We start from the raw sequence: 10,598 nt of genomic DNA on the forward strand, positions 1-10,598 counted from the left end.
TTCAATAATTAAAAAAAGATTATAGAAAGAATGAGTAAATTAAATTGTAAAGAAATAGAACATTTTTATATATTTTTCTTTGCTTTATTTTTTTTTCCATGTGACAATGGCATTAATCATATGGTAGACAACATTTAAAACTAATAAAGCCTTTGTGGAGGTCCCATTGATGACTTGATGTGCAATGACCGCACATTTTGCCAGTGTTTTTTCAACAATGATACAAGGAAATTTATTGAAAGATGAACATTTTGTACAAGTTCATCAGGTGACATTTCAACATGACCAACTGCTACAGACAAGCAGAGTACCTGTAAAAATAATTAATTATAAATAAACAGGTATTTTTTGCATGTATTTGTTTGAAATTTAAAAAAATCATTCATTACTTTTTTCATTTGAAATTTAATAGTTGCTTTAACTTCATCAATCTTTGCCATCATCGATTCCTGGTGTGATAATAGACCAGGGAATTTACCCGCTTTATTCAATCCTGGACCAAGTAAACGGGGAATTTGTTTGATTAACGATTCACTGGCCAAGAATGCATCATATTTTTTTGCTACAAAAAATACAAGTCATATTTATTATGAATGCTTTAAAATTATTTCAAGTAAATAATTAAGTAATCAATTAATTGAATGTCTCGACGCTGATTGAGGTACAATGTTATTTAATACACAAAGTCCACACCCAGTGAAGAATTAATCTTCTTCCGTTGACGACCTTAATTATTGGAAATGACATAATTCAGGTGCTTTTTGGAAGATATCATAGAGTACAATTCTTTTCAAAATTTTAACTTACCAAGTTTTTTAACAAGCTTTTTATTTTTGTTAAGTTTTTTCAAAGCTTCAGCATCCATGTATGGAATATTATTTGCCTTAGCTTCATCGCAATGCTGTTGATCCCCTAATACACATACTTGCATCTTGGGTCGTGGAATGTTCTTCAATCTTTAATTAAAATTTTGTCAACTTTTTAACTTCTTTTTATCAATACTTTAAAACGTAGTTATTGAACTTGAGTGATAATCAGTTAATTCAATAACATCAATGTATTCAGATAATACATGCAAATTTTTTTACATCATTGATCATTTTTATTAAACATAATTCATTGACTGTTATTGAATATTCCTGTGGTATTAACTTACCACTACAACCATACTTGTGAAATTGTTAATATTGAGTTATTATAAAGGACGGTGATATTATTAAAATTAATAATAAAACCTCCCCAATTGTTTTAAGACCTTGGGTGAGGGTCCGCTGAGATGAATCTCAGCTTCCTGACAATGAATTGAGAAGATTTTTTCGTTCAAATGAATTTGAAAAAAAAAAATATTAATTTGAAAACGGTTTTTTCTAATGACTGATACAGTCATTGTTCATTGTTCACGAAAAATAATTTTAGAAATTATAATTTTAAAGCCGAAAAAAAACTCTCAAAGTCAGGTAAAAACATACTTGACGGTGCCAGAGAAACGTTTGTCTTTTTGTGGATCATAATTCTTCAATCCGATTTGTAATTCAACGGTCTCCAAGAATTTACGTTTCTTCTCCTGTGAGTGTTGGAGCACACCATTTACGCACTCATAAAGCGTATCACGTGATACTTTTGACCTGAAATAATAATTTTGAGCATTAAATATTTATTACCTTCAAACTTTAAATCCATAAAATAATTTTAATTTACTTGTATACAAATAATTAATTATAAAAGCAATAAAAAAGGCGAATCACATAAACATGTGTCTAATTGAAATCGTGATTTTTACGTTTCTTCATAAATTACGAAGAACTCAAAAAAAATGAAAAATAATATTTTGTTCACATAATTAAATATCTCAATAATCTAATAAATGCATGATTAATAAAATTAATTCGACGATTAATTTTATAAAAACGGATACTCACGTCATTGTGACACGATATCAAGAGCTATCGGACACGATACAACCAACTTGATAGCTCACAGTGGAAAGAACTCACGCATTCACTATTGTCCATGTGCTCTATACTATACGAAAAAGAATTATATTATAGCGACATCTTTCCCATACATTCAAATTAATAATGTCGGCATAAAATCATTCGTTGTTTTATTTGATAATTATGATAAAAAATATTTAATGAATTGCTTGCAAAATGATAATAATAATGTCATTATTGACTATGGTTATTTCTGCTTAACCTAATTGACGTAAATTCAAAATAATTCAATAAACAGTCATGATAAGTATATATAAATCTGGTGATGAAAGTGATGATGACTTAATTCATCATTTACATTTTAAAGCTTTTTTAATTAGTGACATAAAAGAGTTTTGAAAAATACTACTTCCATCATTACGAGAGGTGATATATGGTAGGGGAAGTTTTCGAGCGAAAGTTCGGAACAGTAGGCTCGTAGATAGTTGAATTATAGGCAGATCCGACTATATGATCCAAGAAAATTAAATTATTTTGCAGAAATATCAGTTTAACAGTTCAAAATATCAATTAATAATGAGATTAAATTAACCAATCTCTGGTAAATTAACATTGGTGTATCACTGAATTTATAATAAATGTTTCTTTTTCACGTGAAAAAAAAACTTATTTGTTGTTATTTTTCATCGTTTCAATAAACATCTTTATAGTTATTAAACTTGGGTGTTTACCATGACGTCAGATCCGGGGAAAATAAAAAATAATTGTAAGAACGGGAATAATTTATCAATTGAAGATGATTCTATTGTATCACAATCTGTCACCACACGAACAGCCGTTCCAAGAATATATAAAATAGTGGTATTGGGAGATGGAGGTGTTGGCAAATCAGGTAAATTAGATGTTCAATATAACATCAAATTCGGCTTTTCAATTTAAGTAAAAATCTCTGTTCAATAATGAATTTAAATAATTCTTTCAGCTGTCACTCTTCAATTTGTTAGTCACAGCTTTCTGGATTATCATGATCCAACAATCGGTGAGATAACAGTTCATTTAATTATTAATTAAATATATTTATTCATTGAACACATCAATTGGACGAAATACTGATAATAAAAATATTACACATTTGACTTTTATAAAATTACAGAAGATTCATATCGTCAACAAGCTGTTATCGATGGTGAAGCAGCACTTTTGGATATATTGGACACAGCAGGCCAGGTTCGTTAATTAATTTATATAATCCTTGAAATAATAATAACAGTAGATATAAAAAATTATGCTACAGATTGAATTTACGGCAATGCGCGATCAATATATGAGATGTGGTGAAGGTTTTATGATATGCTATTCGGTAACTGATAGGCACAGCTTCCAAGAAGTACTCGAATATCGTAAATTAATATCTCGAGTACGTGTTAATGAGGATATTCCTCTTGTATTAGTAGGAAATAAATTTGATTTGCAATCACAACGAAAGGTATGTTTAATCATTTTTAACTTTTACCAGTATATGAATATTTATGTATCATTTTTTATTTTATTTTCACTAGAGTTTATTCCTTTTTCGGTTGTTGATTTTTTAATATGTAAAGATGATAATAATAATTGATAACAGAGTTCCATAATATTAACTATGCTATAAAGTAGGCGCACAAATATGAAACTTTCTTTTTATTGTTTCAGGTAACGACAGAAGAAGGAAAAGCATTAGCTAATCAACTAGGATGTCCTTTTTATGAAACATCTGCTGCTCTTCGGCAATTTATTGATGATGCATTTTACTCACTTGTTCGACAAATTCGTTCCAAAGAGCGATCAAATCGAAATGGCAGTCGGCGTCGCGGAAATACTCCACGAAAACATAGTCGTTGGCGTAGAATACGGTCAATATTTGCTTTTATTTTCCGTAGAAAGCATAATAGAAACGCAAAATCCAATTATTCTCCATAAATCATAATTTTACAGCTATTGTATGACGCCGTGGCTAAAATAATTATTAAGTGCCATTTATATCGTAGATTTTAAACCGTACTTAGCAGCAAAAATTACAGAGAATTTCAACAAGGTAAGATGGTGCAATTCTAGTCATTGTTTAAATTATTCTATTGAGTATTTTATCAAAGCTCCATAAACTTACTAATAGTTATTTTTACCTTTTGAATATTATTTTTTTATATGTAACATATTTCCTTGTGATACCATATCATCTTACAGTTAGGTATTCTATTCAAAAAAGTATGAATATGATGAATTTTTATCATAAAGATGAGAATTATTATTATATACGAAAAAGTTGATACATGTAAAATAAGCTTGTTTTTTTATCACAGGTATCAATATACCAAAATTTTAACCGCAGTATTATAGTGTAACTTTACTAAACAAAAAAAAATATTTATATAAATAAATGAATTTTTATTAGTCATAAATATGTTTTAATATATAATTTTAGAAAAAAAGATATTAGAAATAGCTTATGACATATTGAGACAATATACAATGAAAACATAACATTATGTTGGATACTATTTATGGTGAAGGATAATAATTTTATAGATATTTGTTTTATACTGTTTACAAAATAAATATCGAATGTATCGTATTATAAAATCTTTATTAAATATTTAATTAATACTAAAAGTTATTTTTTAATTTTATTCAAATGTAGAAAATATAAAATTTCAAAAATTCATAACATAGCTGGTCTCACCACAGGTACGTAGATTAATTATATCGTGAATCTCACACATCTTGATTAGTCACATTCTGTATTGATTGGATGGAATCTTTATTGAGCTGAACATGCATGAATGCAAGCTCATCTTCTAATTTCTTGATTCGTTCTTCGAAGCTTGAACGCAATTGATTACATTTATCTCGTTCATCAATACTAATAAAAATTTATTTTACAACAATTATTAAAGAAATACTTTATTGTTGATAGATATTTGTCATTTGGTGTTAAATTAGACTTACCCAATATTTAATTGTTCTTGAAGTCTATTAATTTGTCCAAGTAGTTCAACATTTTGTGTTGATAAATTCCACCAGTTACAAATCAACATTAAAAAACACACAACAAATAGAATAATTATCAATAAAGATGTGTAATATCTTCCTGTGGATCCTTTTACTGCAGTATTCGGCAGTCTCATTATTAAAATATTGATGTTATTTCTTGTTATCTGAATATACAAGCTTAACTTTTCTCATTAGTTAGGGAAGATTTTTTATTTTATTATTTCAATGTCACGAAAAATTGATTTTTTTAATTTGAATTTTTTTTTTGTTTTAGGTTAAGTTGAATTTCTGTTTACAAGTCGTTAATGAAAAATTCTTTAAAATATGTACAAATACTGTTTGATATTATTATAAATTTTGTTTCTACAATATGTTTTTATATAAAAAGATCAAATTACTTCAAAATGAAATAAATAATTGTTTTATTTCTTTACATTTTCAAAAATGTAAATAATGAGTTGTTATTTGTAATTTTTGACTTTTTAAAAGAGGTCGTGAAATAAGTGTTCTTCCATTTGCGATTTTACCATCTGAAGGTACTAAAAAAGCATTTTTATCCTTTGGTAAGACAGTTTTGTGTGTGTCACACATCATATGGAAATAACAATAATTTCAATACATGATTGAATGAGAAAAAGGTGCCCCTCCATGTATCGTTGATCACACGCTAAACTATTTGTATAGAAACTTGTTGCACGTCGAAACCTTGGATCTTGAGAGTTATTGAGTATTTTTTATGAATAAAACCAAAATAAAACTATTATCAAGTGATAATGTTTGCCACATCGAACAATTATATTATTCCAAAATCAGATTTATATGATGAAAACGTCTTCGACGAACTTTCATCTCACGTGTAAGTTATCACAGCATCCCATTTTTGAAGCGTCTTGTATTGTTTCCTACCAAAATGTTGCATCACTATTATTTTAGAAAAATTACCAATTATTTTTATTATCTTAGCTTTGTTTGCTTTTTTTATTTTGTTTACAACTTTACTGTCGATGTTAAATATTTTCTTTAATTTTTATCCATATTATTTAATGTAATAATTCGTGATTTGTATATTTACAATGTTTCGTTTCTTTTAAATTAATTTATTTTACTGTTATTTTTTTTTAGTGATATAAACGATCTGCCTATTTTACAAGATGAAATTTTGTCTGATAAAAAATATCTAATTTCAAACATTCCTCAAGAATCCAATCATATTCAGATGAACCATGGAAATTATGAGCACGTGTCTTCAACTAACATTTCAATGACTGAAGAATTTCCTGGAGTATACAACTTGGAGATTCTTTTCGCCCAAGGAAAAGGAAAAAGTTTTGTGGTAATTATTATTCTATTTTCTAGAGGTAATAATTTTACCTTTATTAAATTGTTTATTAGCTCACTCCATATTTGTTATGTGAATTCTATTCAATGACTCAAAATTATTGTAGTACTCACAAGCTCTTCGAAAAGTCTTCATCGACATGGAACATCGCCTTCCATTGCGAGTTAAATGGAATCCCCCAGAAAATAATTTATGGTTGCGTGCGACACTAGTATACACTGAAGATCAGTATAGAAGGGACCCAGTTCAGCGATGTCATAATCACATGGCAACTACTAGCCCTTCTAATCTGAATGTTTCAATGGACATTGTGCAACAAGTTGTTCGTTGTCTACATCCATCTAGTATTTATGAAAAAATAAATGGCCATATGACTGTAGTAGTGCCTTTAGGTACTCCACCACCTGGATGTACTTATGTTCCTCTCGATTTTCAATTTTATTGTAAGAATTCATGTTCATCTGGCATGAATCGGCGAGCAACACAAATAATTTTTACATTAGAAACTCATGAAAAAGAGACTATTGGACGTCGAATTCTACAATTGCGAGTTTGCAGTTGCCCTAAAAGAGACAAAGAGAAAGAAGAATCAGAAATGAATTTATTTGCTCCAGTAGGGAAGAAACGAAAATTACCATCATTTGCAACAATTTCATCAAAAAATCCACGACTTCCGCCAGGAAAAAAATTGCTCAATTCCAATCGAAATTCTGGGGGAGGAATTGTTCTTTCATTTGAAGTTCCTAATAAAGAAATAGGAAAAGAAGCCTTATGGGATGTCTACAAAATATTGTCTGCTAAAGCGACAATGACGGGAGACTTTGCGTTGTATTCATCTTATTTAGATGATATAAAAAAAAAATTCAACGAGTTATAATTTCTTGCTCAATTCGTTTTTATTTTTTACAATACTGTATTAATTAATATTAAATAATTTTTATCATAATGATATTTTGCTCAATATGCAAAAACAATTTTTATAAAAATAAGCCTTTTTGAAGAAATAATGTAAACCTCAGTTTTTTCAAAAATATTCATAATTAAAAAATGATGTTAAATCATTGATGTTAAAAACTTAATTTTGTTACCAGTGCATTTATTTTTTTTAAAATGATACTTAGTATGTAATTTTTTATATCTTTACTATTTTTCATTGTATTTTAAATAAATAATTTGTTACACTTTTGAAATAATCATGATTAAAAAATATTAATTTGGTCTTTAGCATTAAAGTTTAAAGCTCTCAGTTTGTGAGTAAATAATTTGAATTGTTAGAAAAACAATATTTAATTCAGAAGAAAGTGATACTGAACAATTTGATTCTGGTTTAGAATCATCAATCTTTGATATCGATTTTTGAAATTTGATTTCTGTACCATTTGAACACCAGGCGTGCAGAATCCAATTTCCATTGTTTCCAGTTCCAACAATCCAAGCTAATTTGTCCTTGATCTTAGGAACAATATTTTTTATTAAGTAACGTTTTTTAATAAATATAATTAAAAAATTGAATTTAAAACTCACTTGGAAAAAAAACAGATCACTAAGATGGTGAAAAATATAAATACAATCATTTCCAAATGGCATAGGCATTGGAATTGTGGCTAATAGTTCATAAAAATGAGCTTGAATTACAGAATGATTTTTTCCTAAGTGTTCCATGTAATTATCGTGATTAAGAGGTACTGTACAGTGGCTAGAGCTTGCTAGAGGACATGTAAAATAATTATTAGCCATTGATTCTGTAGAGCCGCCCCATACTGGTGTTGGTGGAACACTTAAATATCCTGATGAATGTGTATAAACTTTTCCACTATTTGAATTGCCAAACAATGATGATGAAATGTCTTTATTTTTTTTATCGTGAGATAGTTCTCCCGTGCTTGCAGATTTTGTTCTGTCACCAAGAAAGAGTTCACCTAATCTTCGATATGAAGCTGATGGTTCTTGGCTTGAGAAATCATTCATTTCTGGTGAAGGAGTTGTTAAATTGTCTACAGATGCTGCTTTATCAAATCCACCTCAAGAAAAAAATTATAATACATTTTATAAAATGATTGACATGTTAATTACTATATTAATATAATTACCAAAAAATAACCGAGCAAAAGAAGATTTAGATTTTGTATTTATATTGGTTTGATGTAAATTCTGTTGATTATTTTCCAATTTTTTTCTAGGCTTTCCAAATAATTTCTCTCTTAATGAAGCATTCTGTGAATGCTCCATATTGTTGAGAGAATCTTCAAAAGCATCACGAATATTTCTTTGAATTTCATCAGCAAGTAAGCATCTTCCTTGTCCTAATCTGACTCTACAGACAGGACATTTTGGAGTTTTTATCCGACAACCCACACACAAAATATGACCATGAACACACTGAGCTACCGGAGATGATGCTGTTTCTAAACAAACCGGACATTCAAGAGCTCGAATTGTCCCTGATAATGCTGTAGCTAATTTGCCAGCCAAAGTTGGAAGAGGCCCTGATACGGCTGCACCGTTTTCATTTTCTGATTCAGTTGTAGAAGCTATTTTATTTCGCCATACCTGTAGATTTACAGTTCCTCTGCTTTTTTTTATTAATGAACTAATTTCTTTTACACGTAAGCCTACAATGTCGAAGCCATCAATTTCTAAAAGACAATCTCCAGCTCTAAAAAATATTTTTTTTCGTTTAAAATTTTTCCAGTAAATAATTCAATGGGTTGATTGAATCAATTAGTTACCGAAGTCCTGAAATATCAGCAATACTTCCTGTTTCAACGAAACTAATCCAAGGATAAGGGTCCCATTTAGATCTTGTTAGATGAAATCCACAAGACTTATTTTCAATGTTTTCATCGTTCCAAATTTTAATAAAAACAGTAATTTTATTAGATAAAAATAAAGGCTCATTCTCCCTTTGATTATCTATTTTATCACAATTTTCCATTTTAAATTTTGTTGATCAATTAAATATTTTAGTATTTATGCCTCTCTTTGGCATATGTGCTCACGTTGCTTAACTGCTCTGTACGAAAATATATGAATTACTGAAGGAGAAATCAGTTAAGAGTCGTGATGAGAGTGAGAGTTAAAGATTAATAAAATCCTGTAAGCTGTTTACCTTCACCTGAATCCTTCATAGAGCCTTAACATTGATTCTCTATCTTTTGTTAACCTTCACTGTTCATTTCATCACTCAAGGAAGTCTTTACTTTTAATAAATAACAAGTAAACAATAAATTATTTTGAAACTATTTAACGAAATTACTTTATTATACTATAATTTATTTTTACACTAGATACTCGTTAATAAAATTTGTTGAAATTTAAAAAAATCTAATAATTTTCTAAATGTTATTAGGAATGTCATTAAAATTGAAAACAATTACTAAATACAAAAGAATTCATCATAAAATAGATGGATCAATTAATCCATTAATTACTGATAGAGGATATTTAAACACTGATTCAGTGTATGATATGTTTCTTGAGCAGTAGCTTTAAGTATCAAAAGATCTGGGTCCAGATAAAGAGGAGAATTTTCAATTGTTTGGCAAAGTGTTTGATTCTGTTTTTCAACTCTATTCAATTGTTCTCGACAATTAGCAAATGCATCAAGAACTTCTAATTTAGCAACAGGACTTCTAGTGGCATTTGCTGAATGCTCTCGTGGTGGTAGAGGTGGATGACTACTTGCAATTGCTCGTGTATACATTTCAGTGACTGCTCGCAATTTGTCCACCCACTCTTGACGAGCTCGAGCATCAGTTGCTCTTAATTTTATCATATCACCTAGAAAGAAATGAATTTTTATTGTGATTTTATCATTATTCAATATAATCAACCATTTGTAACTCACCTGTAGCTGAATTGACAGTAAATGTATTTGAATCTTCATCACTTGGAGCTATGACAGCTCCAGCCAGATAAATTGAACATCTAGGACGTTGATTCTTCTCTGATTCACTCAAAAAATAATGGAGTTCACCTGTTTCAGGACTTAATATAAACCATCTGTATTGCCATCCTTTCATTGCATTTGTATATTTATGAAGAAGTCCTTCAAATCGATGTCGAATTTGTGAATTCATAATGTTATTATTTTTTTAATGACAATTTGTACTAAACTTAATGCGAACGTTTTTAAAACTTATCATTTTCTAACTAAAACAACACATGATGTGAAATATTTATAAATTTTACTGTACGTGCGTCCATCAATCACATATATCTACTTTATCGACATGCATAGATTAGTAATGTTGGAGAGGGAAATCTTAGCAGCCATTAAAGCCGGGTAATTGTGA

At 28.9% G+C, this 10,598-nt stretch overlaps 6 protein-coding genes across 9 annotated transcripts; 2 read left to right on the forward strand and 4 right to left on the reverse strand.

The window, feature by feature from the left end:
• Positions 1–62: 62 nt before the first annotated feature.
• On the reverse strand, positions 63–2,042 carry RpL10Ab (ribosomal protein L10Ab). The gene is made up of 5 exons (XM_035092538.1): positions 1,920–2,042; positions 1,470–1,625; positions 808–956; positions 390–562; positions 63–311 (listed from the first exon to the last, which is right to left on the reverse strand). Exons 1-5 carry the CDS (start codon positions 1,922–1,924, stop codon positions 141–143), a joined length of 654 nt encoding a protein of 217 aa, XP_034948429.1. The 5' UTR covers positions 1,925–2,042; the 3' UTR covers positions 63–140.
• On the forward strand, positions 228–4,320 carry Ric (Ras-related protein interacting with calmodulin). 3 transcript variants are annotated; one of them, XM_035092537.1, is made up of 6 exons: positions 228–341; positions 2,645–2,826; positions 2,917–2,973; positions 3,088–3,161; positions 3,229–3,420; positions 3,627–4,320. In XM_035092537.1, the coding sequence occupies exons 2-6, from the start codon at positions 2,667–2,669 to the stop codon at positions 3,891–3,893; spliced, it is 750 nt and encodes a 249-aa protein (XP_034948428.1). In that variant the 5' UTR covers positions 228–341; positions 2,645–2,666; the 3' UTR covers positions 3,894–4,320. The 3 variants fall into 3 exon arrangements, with proteins under 3 accessions (XP_034948428.1, XP_034948427.1, XP_034948426.1); XM_035092536.1 differs by lacking the exon at positions 228–341 and adding an exon at positions 2,140–2,535; XM_035092535.1 differs by lacking the exon at positions 228–341 and having other exon boundaries at positions 2,140–2,826.
• A 220-nt stretch (positions 4,321–4,540) lies between these two features.
• On the reverse strand, positions 4,541–5,372 carry LOC118072708 (uncharacterized). The gene is made up of 2 exons (XM_035092785.1): positions 4,920–5,372; positions 4,541–4,833 (listed from the first exon to the last, which is right to left on the reverse strand). The coding sequence occupies exons 1-2, from the start codon at positions 5,096–5,098 to the stop codon at positions 4,686–4,688; spliced, it is 327 nt and encodes a 108-aa protein (XP_034948676.1). The 5' UTR covers positions 5,099–5,372; the 3' UTR covers positions 4,541–4,685.
• A 229-nt stretch (positions 5,373–5,601) lies between these two features.
• Positions 5,602–7,309, forward strand: LOC118072630 (cellular tumor antigen p53). Its single transcript, XM_035092649.1, has 3 exons — positions 5,602–5,820; positions 6,087–6,297; positions 6,410–7,309. Exons 1-3 carry the CDS (start codon positions 5,738–5,740, stop codon positions 7,178–7,180), a joined length of 1,065 nt encoding a protein of 354 aa, XP_034948540.1. The 5' UTR covers positions 5,602–5,737; the 3' UTR covers positions 7,181–7,309.
• A 98-nt stretch (positions 7,310–7,407) lies between these two features.
• On the reverse strand, positions 7,408–9,548 carry LOC118072727 (uncharacterized). Of its 2 annotated transcripts, none has more exons than XM_035092824.1 (5): positions 9,413–9,548; positions 9,033–9,338; positions 8,394–8,959; positions 7,828–8,324; positions 7,408–7,755 (listed from the first exon to the last, which is right to left on the reverse strand). In XM_035092824.1, exons 2-5 carry the CDS (start codon positions 9,236–9,238, stop codon positions 7,531–7,533), a joined length of 1,494 nt encoding a protein of 497 aa, XP_034948715.1. In that variant the 5' UTR covers positions 9,239–9,338; positions 9,413–9,548; the 3' UTR covers positions 7,408–7,530. The 2 variants fall into 2 exon arrangements, with proteins under 2 accessions (XP_034948715.1, XP_034948716.1); XM_035092825.1 differs by having other exon boundaries at positions 9,033–9,316; positions 9,413–9,544.
• Positions 9,549–9,592: 44 nt separating this feature from the next.
• LOC118072728 (oxysterol-binding protein-related protein 11) lies at positions 9,593–10,549 on the reverse strand. The gene is made up of 2 exons (XM_035092826.1): positions 10,151–10,549; positions 9,593–10,083 (listed from the first exon to the last, which is right to left on the reverse strand). The coding sequence occupies exons 1-2, from the start codon at positions 10,380–10,382 to the stop codon at positions 9,731–9,733; spliced, it is 585 nt and encodes a 194-aa protein (XP_034948717.1). The 5' UTR covers positions 10,383–10,549; the 3' UTR covers positions 9,593–9,730.
• Between the last annotated feature and the right edge of the window lie 49 nt (positions 10,550–10,598).

The sequence above is a fragment of the Chelonus insularis genome, unplaced genomic scaffold (genome assembly GCF_013357705.1).
Source record: "Chelonus insularis isolate UGA/USDA-ARS -01 unplaced genomic scaffold, ASM1335770v1 contig_94_pilon, whole genome shotgun sequence".
NCBI lineage: Eukaryota > Metazoa > Arthropoda > Insecta > Hymenoptera > Braconidae > Chelonus > Chelonus insularis.